The 13,799-nt window shown below is 37.4% G+C and overlaps 1 protein-coding gene across 2 annotated transcripts in view; it reads left to right on the top strand.

The window, feature by feature from the left end:
- The window catches only part of LOC148650542 (protein diaphanous homolog 1-like), a 41,363-nt gene that overhangs the window by 14,254 nt on the left and 13,310 nt on the right, over positions 1-13,799 (top strand). For both annotated transcript variants that reach the window (XM_088604491.1, XM_088604492.1), the window contains exon 9: positions 5,634-5,723. In XM_088604491.1, the coding sequence (XP_088460617.1) occupies positions 5,634-5,723 (90 nt within the window). The remainder of the gene's footprint in view (positions 1-5,633; positions 5,724-13,799) is intronic.

The following is a 13,799-nucleotide window of genomic DNA, read 5'->3' as shown; positions in this document are numbered from 1 at the left end:
CCAGAATGTCTTGGTGTAGCATAATAAGGACATTGTACACTCCACATCTGTTTTAAATCAAACACCACCTGATCTCTGTGTTACCCTGGCTCTTGTTTGCGAAATCAAACCATGCTGAAAAATTCCTCCTTCTACCAAGTTCTGTGTAGCCAGGCACTAAAGAAAGAGGCCATACTATTGTGACAAATGCTTTTAGAAAATACTTCCCTTTACAAGTTTACTTCTGTGTCCTCTTTGCAAGGGGCAGAAGACTATTTGTAATCGTGAGGAATAGAATGTGCCAGTTGGTATGCTTTTCACCTCCCTCCCCCGCAAAGTGAAGTTTGCCTTTCTGCTCCTTCCTTTTTCCTCAATCTGTTTTTCATTTTTGTGAGTTCGCTCGGCTTCAATCCACCACCTTCCCCTCCTCTCCCTGGTTTTGTTTTTCCTCTGTTTCTAAAGGAAAAATGTCCGTAAGAGACCACGAAAAAACACGTTTGACACAGAAGTATGAGTCAGGCTTACTGAAAGGGGACTCTGGTTTAAAGCCATAACCACGTTTTGAATGAGTCAGTATTTGGGCTTGAGTAGTTTTATGGAGTCCTGTTAAAATTATAAAGGGCCTGATGTGCATTTGTGGAATCCAGTGACATGTATGGTGTCGTAAACAGTCTAAGATTTACATCAGGTTATGTCAATTGAAAACGAATTCTTCTAAACTTCTGAACTAGAATACTTGAATTAAAAGGGGGAATATGAGTGTGGCAGGGTAATTAAAAAATTACTTTTAACACCTTGTTACTTTTATGCCTTGTTTCCATTTGAAGGCATCACCACTGAAATTATGACAGAAGTTGTTTTCTTTAGAATGTGGCCACATTTGGAGACACCTTTTTAAAGGCACACCAGGCTCATTTAAAAGTATTTTCCTTAAGACTTGACAATGATACCCCCCTAGAAGCCGCTTTATTTGATATAGGTAGAAAAGTGGGGCCACTTAGCCTTATCTCAAGTTACAGACTTGCTAAAAAAAGAAGCAAAAATTAGAACCAGCTTTCCCGTATGGGTTCCTGCGTCTCAAGTCTCCCTCATTTCCTGCTGCAGGGATATGAATAATTACTAGGATGAGAGAGCGGGGGGTGGGAAGCTATTGTCTCATATGCATCAGCTATTGTACCATTTCTAAGCTGTTTTTAGTTACTTTTCTGTACCTTCAGCTTTACACAAGAACAGAGGTTCTATGCACCTACATTTTTTCCACATCCAGAATTACTGATAATTAAAGAGGACAGCAGAAGAATATTGAATACAAGACACTTTGTAAAGTACATAACTTTCCAAAAAGCTGGTAGTGCTCTTGTACTCCTTTGAAACATATTTTATGGCTCTTTACCACAAAGAACTTGGTTTATGCTTTTCACTTTCAAAATACAGGCCATCTACCAGCTGGTAGTATCAGATTAAGTTTCATTTTAATTGCAGTACACATACTTGTTGAAAAAGGCAAAATACTGCAGATTGTATATCTGCTGTTCCTAAGAAATGTAATGTGTATGTTATTATTATATTGAAAAGACTTAAAAGTTATTTTAAACTCAAAATATTATGAAAGTTTGGAAAAGGGAACATTTTTGGGAAACATTCAAATACTCCGTTATGTAACTAAACTTCACAATCTGTGTATTTTTTCACTTTTCTGTTAAACTTTGTTAAAAAATAACTTGTTTTGATTTATGATTACCTTTGTGTCAACACTTTATGTTCAGATGTCGATCTGGTAACACAGTGGGGTTCACTGGAGTTAGTTATTTTAATTTGAAAAACATCTGGGGAACGTTGGGGAAAGTACAAAGAAAACATGACTGACAATGTGCAGTATACCCTTAACACAAATTTTTAAAAAATGAGTCTTTAAATCTTTCAGCATTGACCTGTTTTTTAACTTTCTGCAGTTTTCTTTTCACAAATAGGGTCAGTTGAAAATCAGTAGAGGTCCAAATAATACTGGGAAGTGCAGTATTTAGTTTTCTTTAAACGTAACAAGGGTAAATGTGGGTCAGTTGCAGTATCTACCTCTAACCACACGATGTCAGTGTTATCAATAAGTGAGGCCCTACAGACCAGTGACAGATGTCCTAATGTGATTACATCTCTTTCAACATACACTGTTGTCATGACATTCAGGATGTGAAAGGATTTGAAAAAAAGCTCAATTAACTCTCATAGCCCTGGACAGAAAAGCCATGGTATTTGTTGCTAAGTAAGAATAATTTTATATTTTAAGGCAATATAAAGACTACAATATAATCACTACATTGCTGTAAGTAGCAGCAACATAGTTTTTGTTAATTAGCTGTAATAAGCTCGATGATTTTTGTTTTGGAATGAATTATGGAGTGCTTGACTTTTAGCATTCCCATCTGTCGGAGTGGAAATGTACGTGTCAATGGTCAATACACCTAGTGTAGCTACCTGATAACATAAGGTGTACTGCAAGGTTGCTCATTTTGTATTTTATTTACAGTTTTACACATCAGCCATTCTTTTCTTTTCAATTTCTTGCCTTTGCATAACATTTTATCCCAAATCTCTGCTTACTGTATATAGAGGCCAACCTCACCCACTGCTGTTTTGTATGAAACGTTCACATGTTTGATATGTAACTGCGATTATCCAGCAGTCCATCTATACAGCAGATCAGGTGGAAAATTGAGAAATCACTTCAGCTGAATTAAGGTTGAAACACACATTGGAAAGGTACTACAGTACCAAATGGGAATATAGCAGGTGCCCTTGGGTTAATGCCTGTGCTCTTACAGACAGTGCTGTGGAATATTTAATTGCCAAGGTGTCAGTTCATTGGTATCCCAGTCAGATTAAAATCATCGCTCTACCTTTACCATGCATTTAAATATGTATATTTATATAGGTGTAATAAGTGTATATAATTATACATCATAGGTTTTATCACTTATAACATCTACAATTATTGCTGGAACTATGAAGACTAGGTTAAATATTTTTCTTTGAAAAGTGCTATTTTCTCCTACTAGACATAATTCCCCATTTGCAGTTTTTATTCATTTCTTAGTATGTGATGGAAGTAAAAGGCATCTTTTTAGATTTTTTTAAATGTAATTTCCTAAATCCTAAGGGGAACAACAGTCATGTACTTTGTCTTGTCGAGACCTGTATAAACGCCAGCATTGCAGTTCACATAGATACCCACAGTGTGGAGCATTCGAGCCACGCAGCGATTTCCTCCCTTCTGTTTACCTCAGTGACGTGGGAGGCGCGCACGTGTCCCATCTGGCACGTGTTAACTGGCCTGGAATAAGTGTGCGTGTCGGGGGGGAGGGGGTGGCAGCAGAGAGCTGCGTATTAGCTAATCTCTTGAGACGGTATGATGACCTAAAACCTTTAACCTTTTCCATTCAGAATGGAAATAATTAAAGCCACCTGCCGCTGTGTTTGTGTTTACATCTTTCTTTTTCTGTTGCTTTCTAGAGCATTTTTATACGTAGAAAACGTAGAGAAGCTACTGCAATACAAAGGTTTAATTGAGAAAATGTTGTTTTCATTAGCTCACCACATCAGTCTGTCAGGTTTTTTTTTTAATTGAAATATAGCCTCTACTCTATTAGCCAGGTGTGATTTATCCTTACATCACTACCCTGGAGATGCTGCTAGCCCAGGATGGATAGTAAAACTGCTTGCTTATTGTAGAGATTATTTTCCCCTGATCTGCTTTTGTCTCTGCACAGTGTCTTTGTCAGACTGAGGATTCACTCCAGGGACGGGGGGGGGGCAGATTTTAGCTTAGAATAAAAAGGGATTATATGCTCTGACCTGAATCACGAGTGACCTGCAATCTCTTCAGGGGAAAAATGCACTTAGAGCCACTGCCTCCAGATGTCCCTAGCCATCTACTTTGATTTTTTTTTTTATTTACCAGTCATAAATTCATTTTTTTAAATGTACGATATATTTACTGTAGCTCCCATCTGCTTGTGATGTTTTTTTTTTTACTAGAAGACTATATTAGCATGTCTGTTTACATCCTGGCCGTCTACCCTCATCGTGCCACAAGGACAGTGTGTTTACTTGGAGAGTGAGCTGTTTTCTACTATTAATCCTAATCTCTTAGCATTCAATCAGGTCTGTGTGTGCCGCACAGTCTGCCTGCCTCTCCCCTCCCCCGCCTTACTATTCCCCTCCAGCACCAGTAGTGTGAGTGAGTCGAGTCCCATTTTAAAGTGGGTCAGTGCTCATCTGGGTTAATGTAAGCCTCTAGACTGTGAGAGCAGCGAAGGCATACCATTTTATTGGTGATTTTGCATTTTGTTTGCGATAGTTGGTGCAATGGCTTTGATTTTGTGATTGTTTTTTACACCAGTATGTAGTTTGCAATACCCCCACCCCCCCATGTTCAGAGTCGCAGTGTTGTCATTTTCAGTGCTTAAGCGCAGTGTTGAGTTAAGAATCGAGGTGCTTGTGGACCTGCGTCCACGCACCACCAGCAGGAAGGCAGCCAGGTTGAATCGCACTCAAATACTTGTACTGTACGTCCAGGAAGAAGGGAGCAAGGTGGGTTACTGTGGAAAGTAGAACAAGGATGTTTGCTTTATTTTTTTCCCCTTAATCCATAAACAGCAGCTAATGAGTAATCCTTTCATCTGTCTGAAGGGAGGTGCTGTCCTGTTTCATATAAATCCTGGATTCTGCTTTATTTAACAAGATAAGTCAATTGAAAACGTGCTCTTATTTACAGTGATGACCCAGAGACCCGTTGATACAGCAGGGTATTTACTGCAACACATCTAGTGAGGAATTTTGCTCAGGGGTCCCGCAGAAGTGTCCCCACACAGTATTTGATCGCGTGACCTTCAGGACTGTAGTCCACAGTCCTGTCCCCTCTCCACAGTGTGTGAAGGGTGGAAGTATGGATGGGGAACAGTTATTTCCAGCCTTTTGTAGCCTGTTTTATTATTGGTTCTAAAGAAATGTAAATGATATAGCGATATACTTGTTTTTGCATGTAATTTATTAATTGTACTTTCAATGTGAAATAGTATTTAATCTTCCAGGTAGTGACTTTGTCTTTTTGAAACCGTAATCTCCTGAAGGCGTTGATGTAGAAATAGAGCATCTTTAAAAATGCCCTTGTACAGGCTATATTTTCAGGTATACCTCATGTCAAACACTGGACAAAAGGGATTAATTATTTAAACTTTATTTTTCTGATTATAAAAAGCAGAATGTTCAATACTGTATTTTGTAGGCCTTAAATTCCAGCCGAAACAGTTATAACAACGGACATCTTGTTTTGGGTTTGCTAAAAGTTGTTGCATAAAATCCTAATTAACTTCTTATTTTGGAAATGCAGTGTTTCACCAGACCTGGAGAAATGAATCATCTTAATGTCCTGTAAATACCAAGTTTCCCCAAAGTTCTTTGAGCCTTTCTACTGTGACTCAGCTGAAATTCATTCTGAATGAGTGGAAGAGCTATTCTGGTTGTCATAGAAACTGAGACACAGGAATTTTGAACTGTGGTAACTTTATTGAAAACAGCCTTGATGAACAAGAAGCGGTAAACTTACAATCCTTTACTTAATGTTATGATGTCTTGACTGTGTTTTTCTTTTGTTGCAGCGGGCGACGAGACTGGAATTATGGATGGCCTATTAGAAGCGCTGCAATCAGGTGCTGCCTTCAGGAGAAAGAGAGGTCCGAGACAGGCTGGTAAGTGACCTGTTAAGTGGTGTCTAGGAATCAGTACTGGACCTTTAACTGAAACTGAAAAAAAAACTTCATGGAAGAAAATTGTAAAATTCTCAGACATACAGTATTCTTTAATGTATAGTATTTAAGGCATTTTGCTTGTTAAGGCTGAATTTGATAGCTCTGGATTCAGCACTTTTGACACTTTCACTCTGTGACATCCTTAACACCATTTTATATTTGTCCTTTCTTTTTTAGAAAAAGGCGATATTAGTTACATCATGTAGCACTGTATCCGTTCTCATGTTGCATGGCTTTGCATTAGTCCTAAGTGACCACTTTTCATCTGCTGCAGTGTTACTGTAGCTTGTGAAATATTAGAAAGTTTTGCTTTTGCTGACAATAAAAGCCTTGGAAAGCTTCTTATTCCAATGATTGTAACAGTGCTGCCCATTATGAGACAATTACAGTATATATTGAAAAGTAATTCCAAATAGCTTTCTTAGAAACTTGCAAAATCAAGTAAGCACATTCAGCTGAGCAAATGAACTGCTTTTTATTCCTGGCAGAATCACAATCAGCCAACTGATGTTTGCTCTATAGTGTATGTGTAGTGAATTGCTCAGGATGAGAACAATGTGGCTCTTTCTTCATTCTTACTAATGTCTTGGCATCTTTAAACTGATGATTGTCTACTCCATAAAAATGAATGAAGATCATGAATGTCTGTTCATTGAAGAATTGGTAGCAGGAGTTCAGTAGATCCCTCTGCTTTTCAGTAAGGCTGAAGAACTAAGAAGGATGTGTCTGAAATGTTCACACTGTTAGTGTTGTTTTTTTAATGGCGCAGTTTATGATGCAAACTGGTGACAATAAACAATTAACAACATTGTGCATTAATTCAGAATTGGGAATGAATAAGTTCCTGTTAAAGAAATAGGTGCATTTTTTTCAATTCTTAATAATAAAGTTTGTTTTCAGTATCTAAAAGAAAGATAATGATCATCTATCCCGAAATGACAATGTAATAATATTAAAGCAAGGATCAGTTAAGTTGGTTTAAGTTTCTTCCTTGCCCTTGGTCCTTCAATAACTTTTTTAATTATTCGAAAGTTTGGCTAATATATTCAAAGTGTAAATAAGAGAATGGTGCTTTATATAACTGCAGGATTCCTTCTCACATCTGGGATAGATAAAGTGTAACCTTTGAAGTGCCAGAACACCACAGTATCTGGTTTATCACATGATGGACTCTGGTAGCAACTGACTATTGATCTGCCTCACTTTGTAGCCCTAGTCACGTTCCAGTGAAGCATTTCTGAGATCAATTTTGATCCTGAGGAAACAGATGTACACGCATCTCTCCAGTTGACCAACAAAGTGTGTTATCAACTCCACAGTCCTGAGTTACACCCATAACTGCTGCCCCAAATATTCCCCTCTCTTTGCACTTCTAAGCAGACTTCATTCCTGTTGGGTTTGATTAGAACTTATATAAAGATGAAAGATAAGTATTAGTTGGTCTGTAGGAATTCAAAAACAATGCAATGCAGCCTGGAACAGAAAGGAGGAGAAAAGTAACTCAGTTTCTTCCATCTGTATAGAATCTGTATAAAAATAGTTTTAAAAAGCACAAAATAATGAAATAATCCAGTAAGGCACACAACTGCTCTCTATCCAACCGACATTTGCACAGTATAAATACTTTTCTCTTCTTTAAAAGTCATGCTATATCCAACTTGCACAACGTAAGCTCGCATCATAGGAGAAAAACACTGTATCTAAACTTGCTATTTTCTTGTTGTAAGGAACTTGTGTAAAGAATCACTTGGTTAAAAATGCCCTCTCCTAGATATTGAGTGCATTTTTAGGAAAGTGGGATAGATTCCTGTCCATTTTGTGGCATCCAGGTCAATAGAGAGAAATATTTAACTATAGATTGTATTCTGTTTGGTTGAGATGGAAGATTATCTCTTCTTTTGGCCTTTTGGTAAGCAAACTATTTTTTTCTGTCTGGTTAGGATGTAAGGCCTCTGGGAGGCATTATTTGTAAATTTGTAATAGTGTAACTTGTATCTTGATGGTTGTGTTTTATTATTATTATTATTATTATTATTATTATTATTATTATAATTATTATTATTAATGTTATCATCTACATTTTCGTAAGCCCCCATCTGTTACAATATTAAAGGAGCAGAACAGTGAAGTCATTTTTAAGTTATTTTCAGTTAAAGTGTTAAAATAAACATACTTTGCAAGATGTACTGTAAAAAAAATTCCAAATTTACAGTAAAAAAGAGCTTGCATGTTTAACGTAAATTCCTGTTGCAAGAATAATTAAATATTAATTGAGCAGCATGTGGAATCAATAAATCCTCATTTCCATTTATTTCTAACAGCAGGGGAGCTATTGGCAGCCTCATACAATTCCAGCTTTGAGTAATGTCTTGTCATGGAGAATGTACAGTGTTAGAAGTAGTTACTTGTAGAGCCTTTTCTACAGCAAAAATATCAAGTGTAAAGGATGTGTAAATATTGGAGTCTCGAAACCTTTGTTTCTTATCAATTTAAGAGTTCAGGACTTTTGTCATCTAAAAGATTGGCATGTCAATTGTTGTCTTGACTGAATACTAGGTGACTTCTGTCTGTAACCTCTGTTAAATAATGACCTCTAACCTGGATGCCTAGTACTCTAGTCACGAACAAGAGTGGAGATCTTGGCTGGGTTACTGCTGATTGAATATTTTGGGTGTTTATGAATCTGTCTACTCTGTCATTCTGCAAGATAGAGGCTGGTGGCTTAGATGAGATTTATGTTTAGCTATAATGCAGATCCAGCTGCAAGCACCTTAACTTTAACTCTTTTAACCATTTACTTGAAAGGCTTCAGAGACTCCATACATTTAGGTAGATCTTCAGTACCTTATGTATATTAACTATAAAATATTTTTAAAAATACATAAGCCCATTTTACCAAACCATTATTCTCTTTGACATTCATGTTGATTTGCCATTGCATCCCTTATTTATAAGCAGCACTAATTAATGTAGGTAGTTGCTTATAACAATAGCAATTCTCAGAGTGGAAAATGCATTTTGTGAACCTTAGAGATGGATATCTGATACAGGAAATTGGCGGTGGATGCTAATTCAGGCTCTTTAGTGTGATGTTGAAGTAATAGTAATGTAAACCTTCGGTTCTCTTCTGTAAGTGACATCAGAATCTCATTATTTAATCAATTGAAATCAATGATGTAATTGTGAAACTTGCTTACATTGTATTATACATTATGGTGATCTTTTATCTTAATAGAGAAATCATTTGCTCTTGTCCTCTTAATCTCCTTAATCTACTCTGCATAGGTTTGGCACTTTTCCTGAAGTTTGTCACCAATTGTTGTGAAATTAGCTTTCATTCTGCACCTCTCTCATCTGGTTCTGTCACACTCACTATTTCCTGCAGATTTTCACAGCTTAGGCAGCATCTGTTCCTTCACATGATCTCCTCGAGTTCCAGTGGCGGACTTCTTGCCCGGATACCTTCTGCCGTCTGGCACATTGAGATGGCACTACGCCTCACCCTGCTGGAGTGCGTACTGTACTCCAATCCGTAGACATCCGCTTTTAAAAGAAGATTAAGTCCGTCGATCTCTTGGATCTCAGACTAATCCCTCCGTCCAATCTCGGGACCCTCTGCGGGTAGTCTGTTGTGGAAGCAAAGAGTATTGATTTAGAGACAGTCGATCATTTTTCAAGGTTAAGAGTCGATTAGAGCAACTCCCACTTTGAGCCCTGGATATTGAGAGCAGTCTGCAGTTGTCAATGTTTTTCTTTAACCAGAATGCCAGCTTGCCTACAACAAAATGTGCATCTATTGTCTGTGTTCCCATATGGCACAGCAGCATGGACTTTAATCCCTAGAGATGAGCACTGCTGGCATGGCTAAACATTTCTCCAGCAGCCTCAGTGTTAGCAATTGGATAACTGTAATCTCCATGGGTATTTATTCTTACCATGAAGGAATTTCCAGTCTGTCAGGCAGCAGTACTATTCGGTACACCCATCATTTTTTCTTTTACAATTTTTTTAAGACTGAGGGGTGACATCAAGTTTCAATGTATATTAGTTATATTGCATTTTAGATGTACATGTATATATGTACTGCAAAGGAACAAGTAATAGGTTTATTCCATGCTGAAAAAAAGACGAAAACACAACGTTTCGGTGACACCAGAAGAAGGCTCCACAGCCGAAACGTTGTGTTTTCTTTCTTTTCAGCATGGAATAAACCTATTACTTGTTCCTTTGCAGCCTACGCATGCTGACGCAGCTACCCACCTGAACATGTATATATTTACATTGCCTTTCTCTCCTATGATTCTCAGGGGAAGAAGTTTTTCCTCCCTAAACCCGGTGCTGTTGAAAACATTCCTTCAACACAAAGTTCACTCAAAATATTTTTTGTTTGTGCTTACCACCTTAGAAATGTTGACTTTTTGAAAACAAATTGTTTAAATACCAAAACTTACAGTTCAATCGGGTCCTGGAAGGGAGGGCAAGGTTATCTTTCGCTCCCTCGGAGAGGGCAGAGAGGGAAGATTGACTGACCCCATTCCGCTGCAGTCTGCTTTCTGAGCAAGAGGCCTATTGAGTCCACTCATGAAGGACAGAATGCCTCTGCAGAAACCAGCAGCTCCATGCGGCAGGTCAGCAGAGGATCTGGCTGTGTGCTGTTATGGCAGGACACTGACCTCCCTTCCACCTCTTCCTTTCCATCAAGGGGTACACTTTTAGTAGAGGCGGAGAGGAGAATTTGAGAAGAGTGTGGATCTATGTTAGGTGCTTTATGTATTAAGAATTAAAATCCTAATCCTAGTTGCAATTAGAGCTTCTCCTTTCTTCAACACAATTAGATTTTGTTGTGTTATTCATAAGTCATGGCTAGCCTGTGCTCTTTAAGCCGGACTAGTGTGAATAACACTTCTGCCAAGATCGATTCTGCATTTTTATCAATCCAAACAGACATATTGACAAGATAGCAAAAGCCCCAGAGGGAAATGCAAGTAAAGCTAACTGAGTCTTTCTTCCACCTTTACTCTCTCTCCTTGTGCTTGTTACCTTGCCCCTGACTGATGAAATGCTTTGCTGCAGAATTTTTAATACCTTTTAAACTCTAAGCTGTGCCAGCTCTGTGAGAATGCCTGCCAGCTGGGCTAGCTATGGATAATTCATGGTAGTTGCTGGCTACTAATTCACTGGGACAATGAAAGACTGCAGCAGGCCATAATTTACGAGCAAGTCTTTTCCTGGCTGAGGGGGTATTCTTAGCATCAGTGCCTTATATTTACTTGAATTTCCCACTGGGGAGTTCAGGTGGAGCCTTACCGAAATTGTGACTGACATTTGTGCATCTATAAAGTGATTGGACTTTGACATACTTTTTGACATACTACTGCCTTTAGAGAAGCGTTGAACAGTTCCCTTTGCACTTATCATTATAGGACAATATAGAGACATAAGATTTTCAGGCTATAATATGCCTTTAAAATTACTATTAAATTGGTCAGTGTTTTTCCACAGAAGTAAACTGAGGTTACTGTTATCATCAAATTTTGTGATGATTCTAAATTCTAAAATGAATTTAGAATTGCTTGAATCTGTTATTATTAGGAGTTATATTTCTAATCCTATCAGTTTTAATAGTACTTTGAATTATCCTTCAGCTAAGTCCTTTAAGCCCAAACTGCTACTGTGGCTTTAATAAGCAAAACACACTGATTGAAAAACCATGACAGATGTGTTTATGTCTTTGGCTCTTTATTTTTTGTTGCCTTTTCCGTGAACATTATTTTTTCATGCTTGAAAAAATAGGTGTGAAGATTCTGTGTTAATCCACAGAGCAAACACTACACAGACTGCCAATATATATATATATCCATCCATTTTGCTACCAGCATTGTTGAAAAATGTGTTGGGGGAAAGGTTTGTTGTATTACAGTATGTACAACAGTTCTTACATACACCATATACGTTTTTTATACACCATATAATTTAAGTTGCTTTGGATCTTAGCCTCTGAAACTGAAAGGATCGCTAACAGTTCATATTACCTAACCACTCTTTATGTGGAATTTTTTAGTCTCTAGTTTTTTAGAATTTTGAAATACATTCTTAAACATGATAAAAGACAGGGTAAGACAAATATGTGAGATACCCCAGCCTGCTGCTTTAGGGTGGAATCAGATGGAAACTGCAACATACTATTTGAACTGGAAAGCAGGAAAGAGCAGATGTTTGCTACAAATCTCTAGTCTGAAGTTTGTTTTGTACAACCCAAGAATTCAGGGATATAACCTTGGTACCAATATCACGTATTCTTCTGTTTTTTCAAGGTCATTAGAATGGATACTGTGGGCTGAGCCATCCTCTATCAGAATAGTCTGAAAATAGTACATGCTGACCTCTTTTTTAAATGATGCTTTTTTATCATGGCTTTGATTTTGTTTCTGGGTGTTTAAGAAAAGAACACACAAAAGCCTGTTTATGTCATGCTGTGTGGTGATCTAGGTCTGTGTTGCACTCAAGTAGAATTATTTTTGATCAATTAAAACAGAAATACACCCAAGCATTGTTTTTTTTTATTAAAAGCTGCATTAACTCCCTAAACATTATAGTGATGGTGATGATACAGTAAAGGAAAGAAAATGGAAAGTATTTGTAATCAGATTCTCAGAGTCTAGCTAGCAGATGCCTTTGAGAGATGTGCGCTCCCATAGAGATAGTTTAAATAGGTTAATGCCAGGACAGAAGAGGGTAAACTGCTTCAATGTGTTCTTTCTTTGTTCCCAAAGGCTCATTTTGGATCACGTGTCATGTCTATAAAGAATGAATTATCGGGGGAATAATTTATCTGACATTGAAATGCAACTCATAAACTCCAAACTTTATTTGCAGTTAATCTACCACAGTTTTACAGCTTCACCTCAAGTAATGGTAAACTTCATAGAAACCGAAGACAGCTGCAGAGTACTGTGTTACTGGGGTTGGTTTAAGACTGTGCAAGAATGTTTTTTAATGGCTCTTCTTCAGGTGGTACAGTATATAGTTTTCTGGCACATGTGAAAACAAATTACCAGCTATGAGTTAGAAATTCTTTTGGCTTGTCTCTAGAGAAAAAACGAACAAGGAGGACTGTGGTTCACAGAGAACAAACGGACCACATGGTTTTTCAATTCCATAGCTTCTAAACCATCTCTTTAACTAGAACTCCAACATTCCTTTTTTCATTCCACAGTTTTCCGAAAGGGACAGCAGTATAGCTTGGGTGTAGAATATAACTGTACATCTGAATTTTAGTCATGCTGTTCTCTTACATTTAATTTTAGCATTTGCATCTGGTTTTGTTTTTGAAATAATTTGTTAAAAACATTCTTCCATATTATCCTTGTTGATCTTTCAATCTTTCAAGTTCCCATGCGAGAAGAGGAGCAAGATGAAGACTTAACTTCAGTTGCTTTCTTATGTAGGTTGTTCCATCATACATTAGAGACAATCATAGAAAAATTACATTTATGTTTTTAGAAAATCGATTGTGATTTATTGAAAGTTGTGGTAAATGGTTTAGCTAAATTAACATTCATTTAGTAATTTTAGTAACATTGATTCATATGAAAATTAGAAGTTCAAATAGCCAATGTTTTTTACTAAAACAAAATATCCATTGAAACCATGCTGTGCCTCATTAAACTGTGTGTTATTCCAGCGTGGGTAATGTTTACATCATTATGAATATGTCATAAGTTCATGTAAATTAGCCTCCACATTCAGTGTGTGGTCCCCTTGGCTGAACTTTAATGAGAGCTAGAATTCCCTGATTCTGCACTTTTAGGCTTAGTACACCAAGCAGGGAACAGTTTTTGCAGACTACTGGACTATCAAACATAATGAGCACGTAGATGGTTCTAGAATTGTTTTTATAAAAGTGACTTGGTAGAATCATGTTTTGCTTAGCTGGTGTTCCATCCAAGATTTCTGAATGTTTTTTGATGCCTAATTGCACAGCAGTGTTGATAAAAACTGCATATGTTCCATTAT

The sequence above is a fragment of the Lepisosteus platostomus genome, chromosome 13 (assembly GCF_059453375.1).
Source record: "Lepisosteus platostomus isolate fLepPlt1 chromosome 13, fLepPlt1.hap1, whole genome shotgun sequence".
NCBI lineage: Eukaryota > Metazoa > Chordata > Actinopteri > Semionotiformes > Lepisosteidae > Lepisosteus > Lepisosteus platostomus.
Note: the sequence above shows the minus strand (reverse complement) of the source record. Positions and strands in the feature narration are given on the sequence as shown.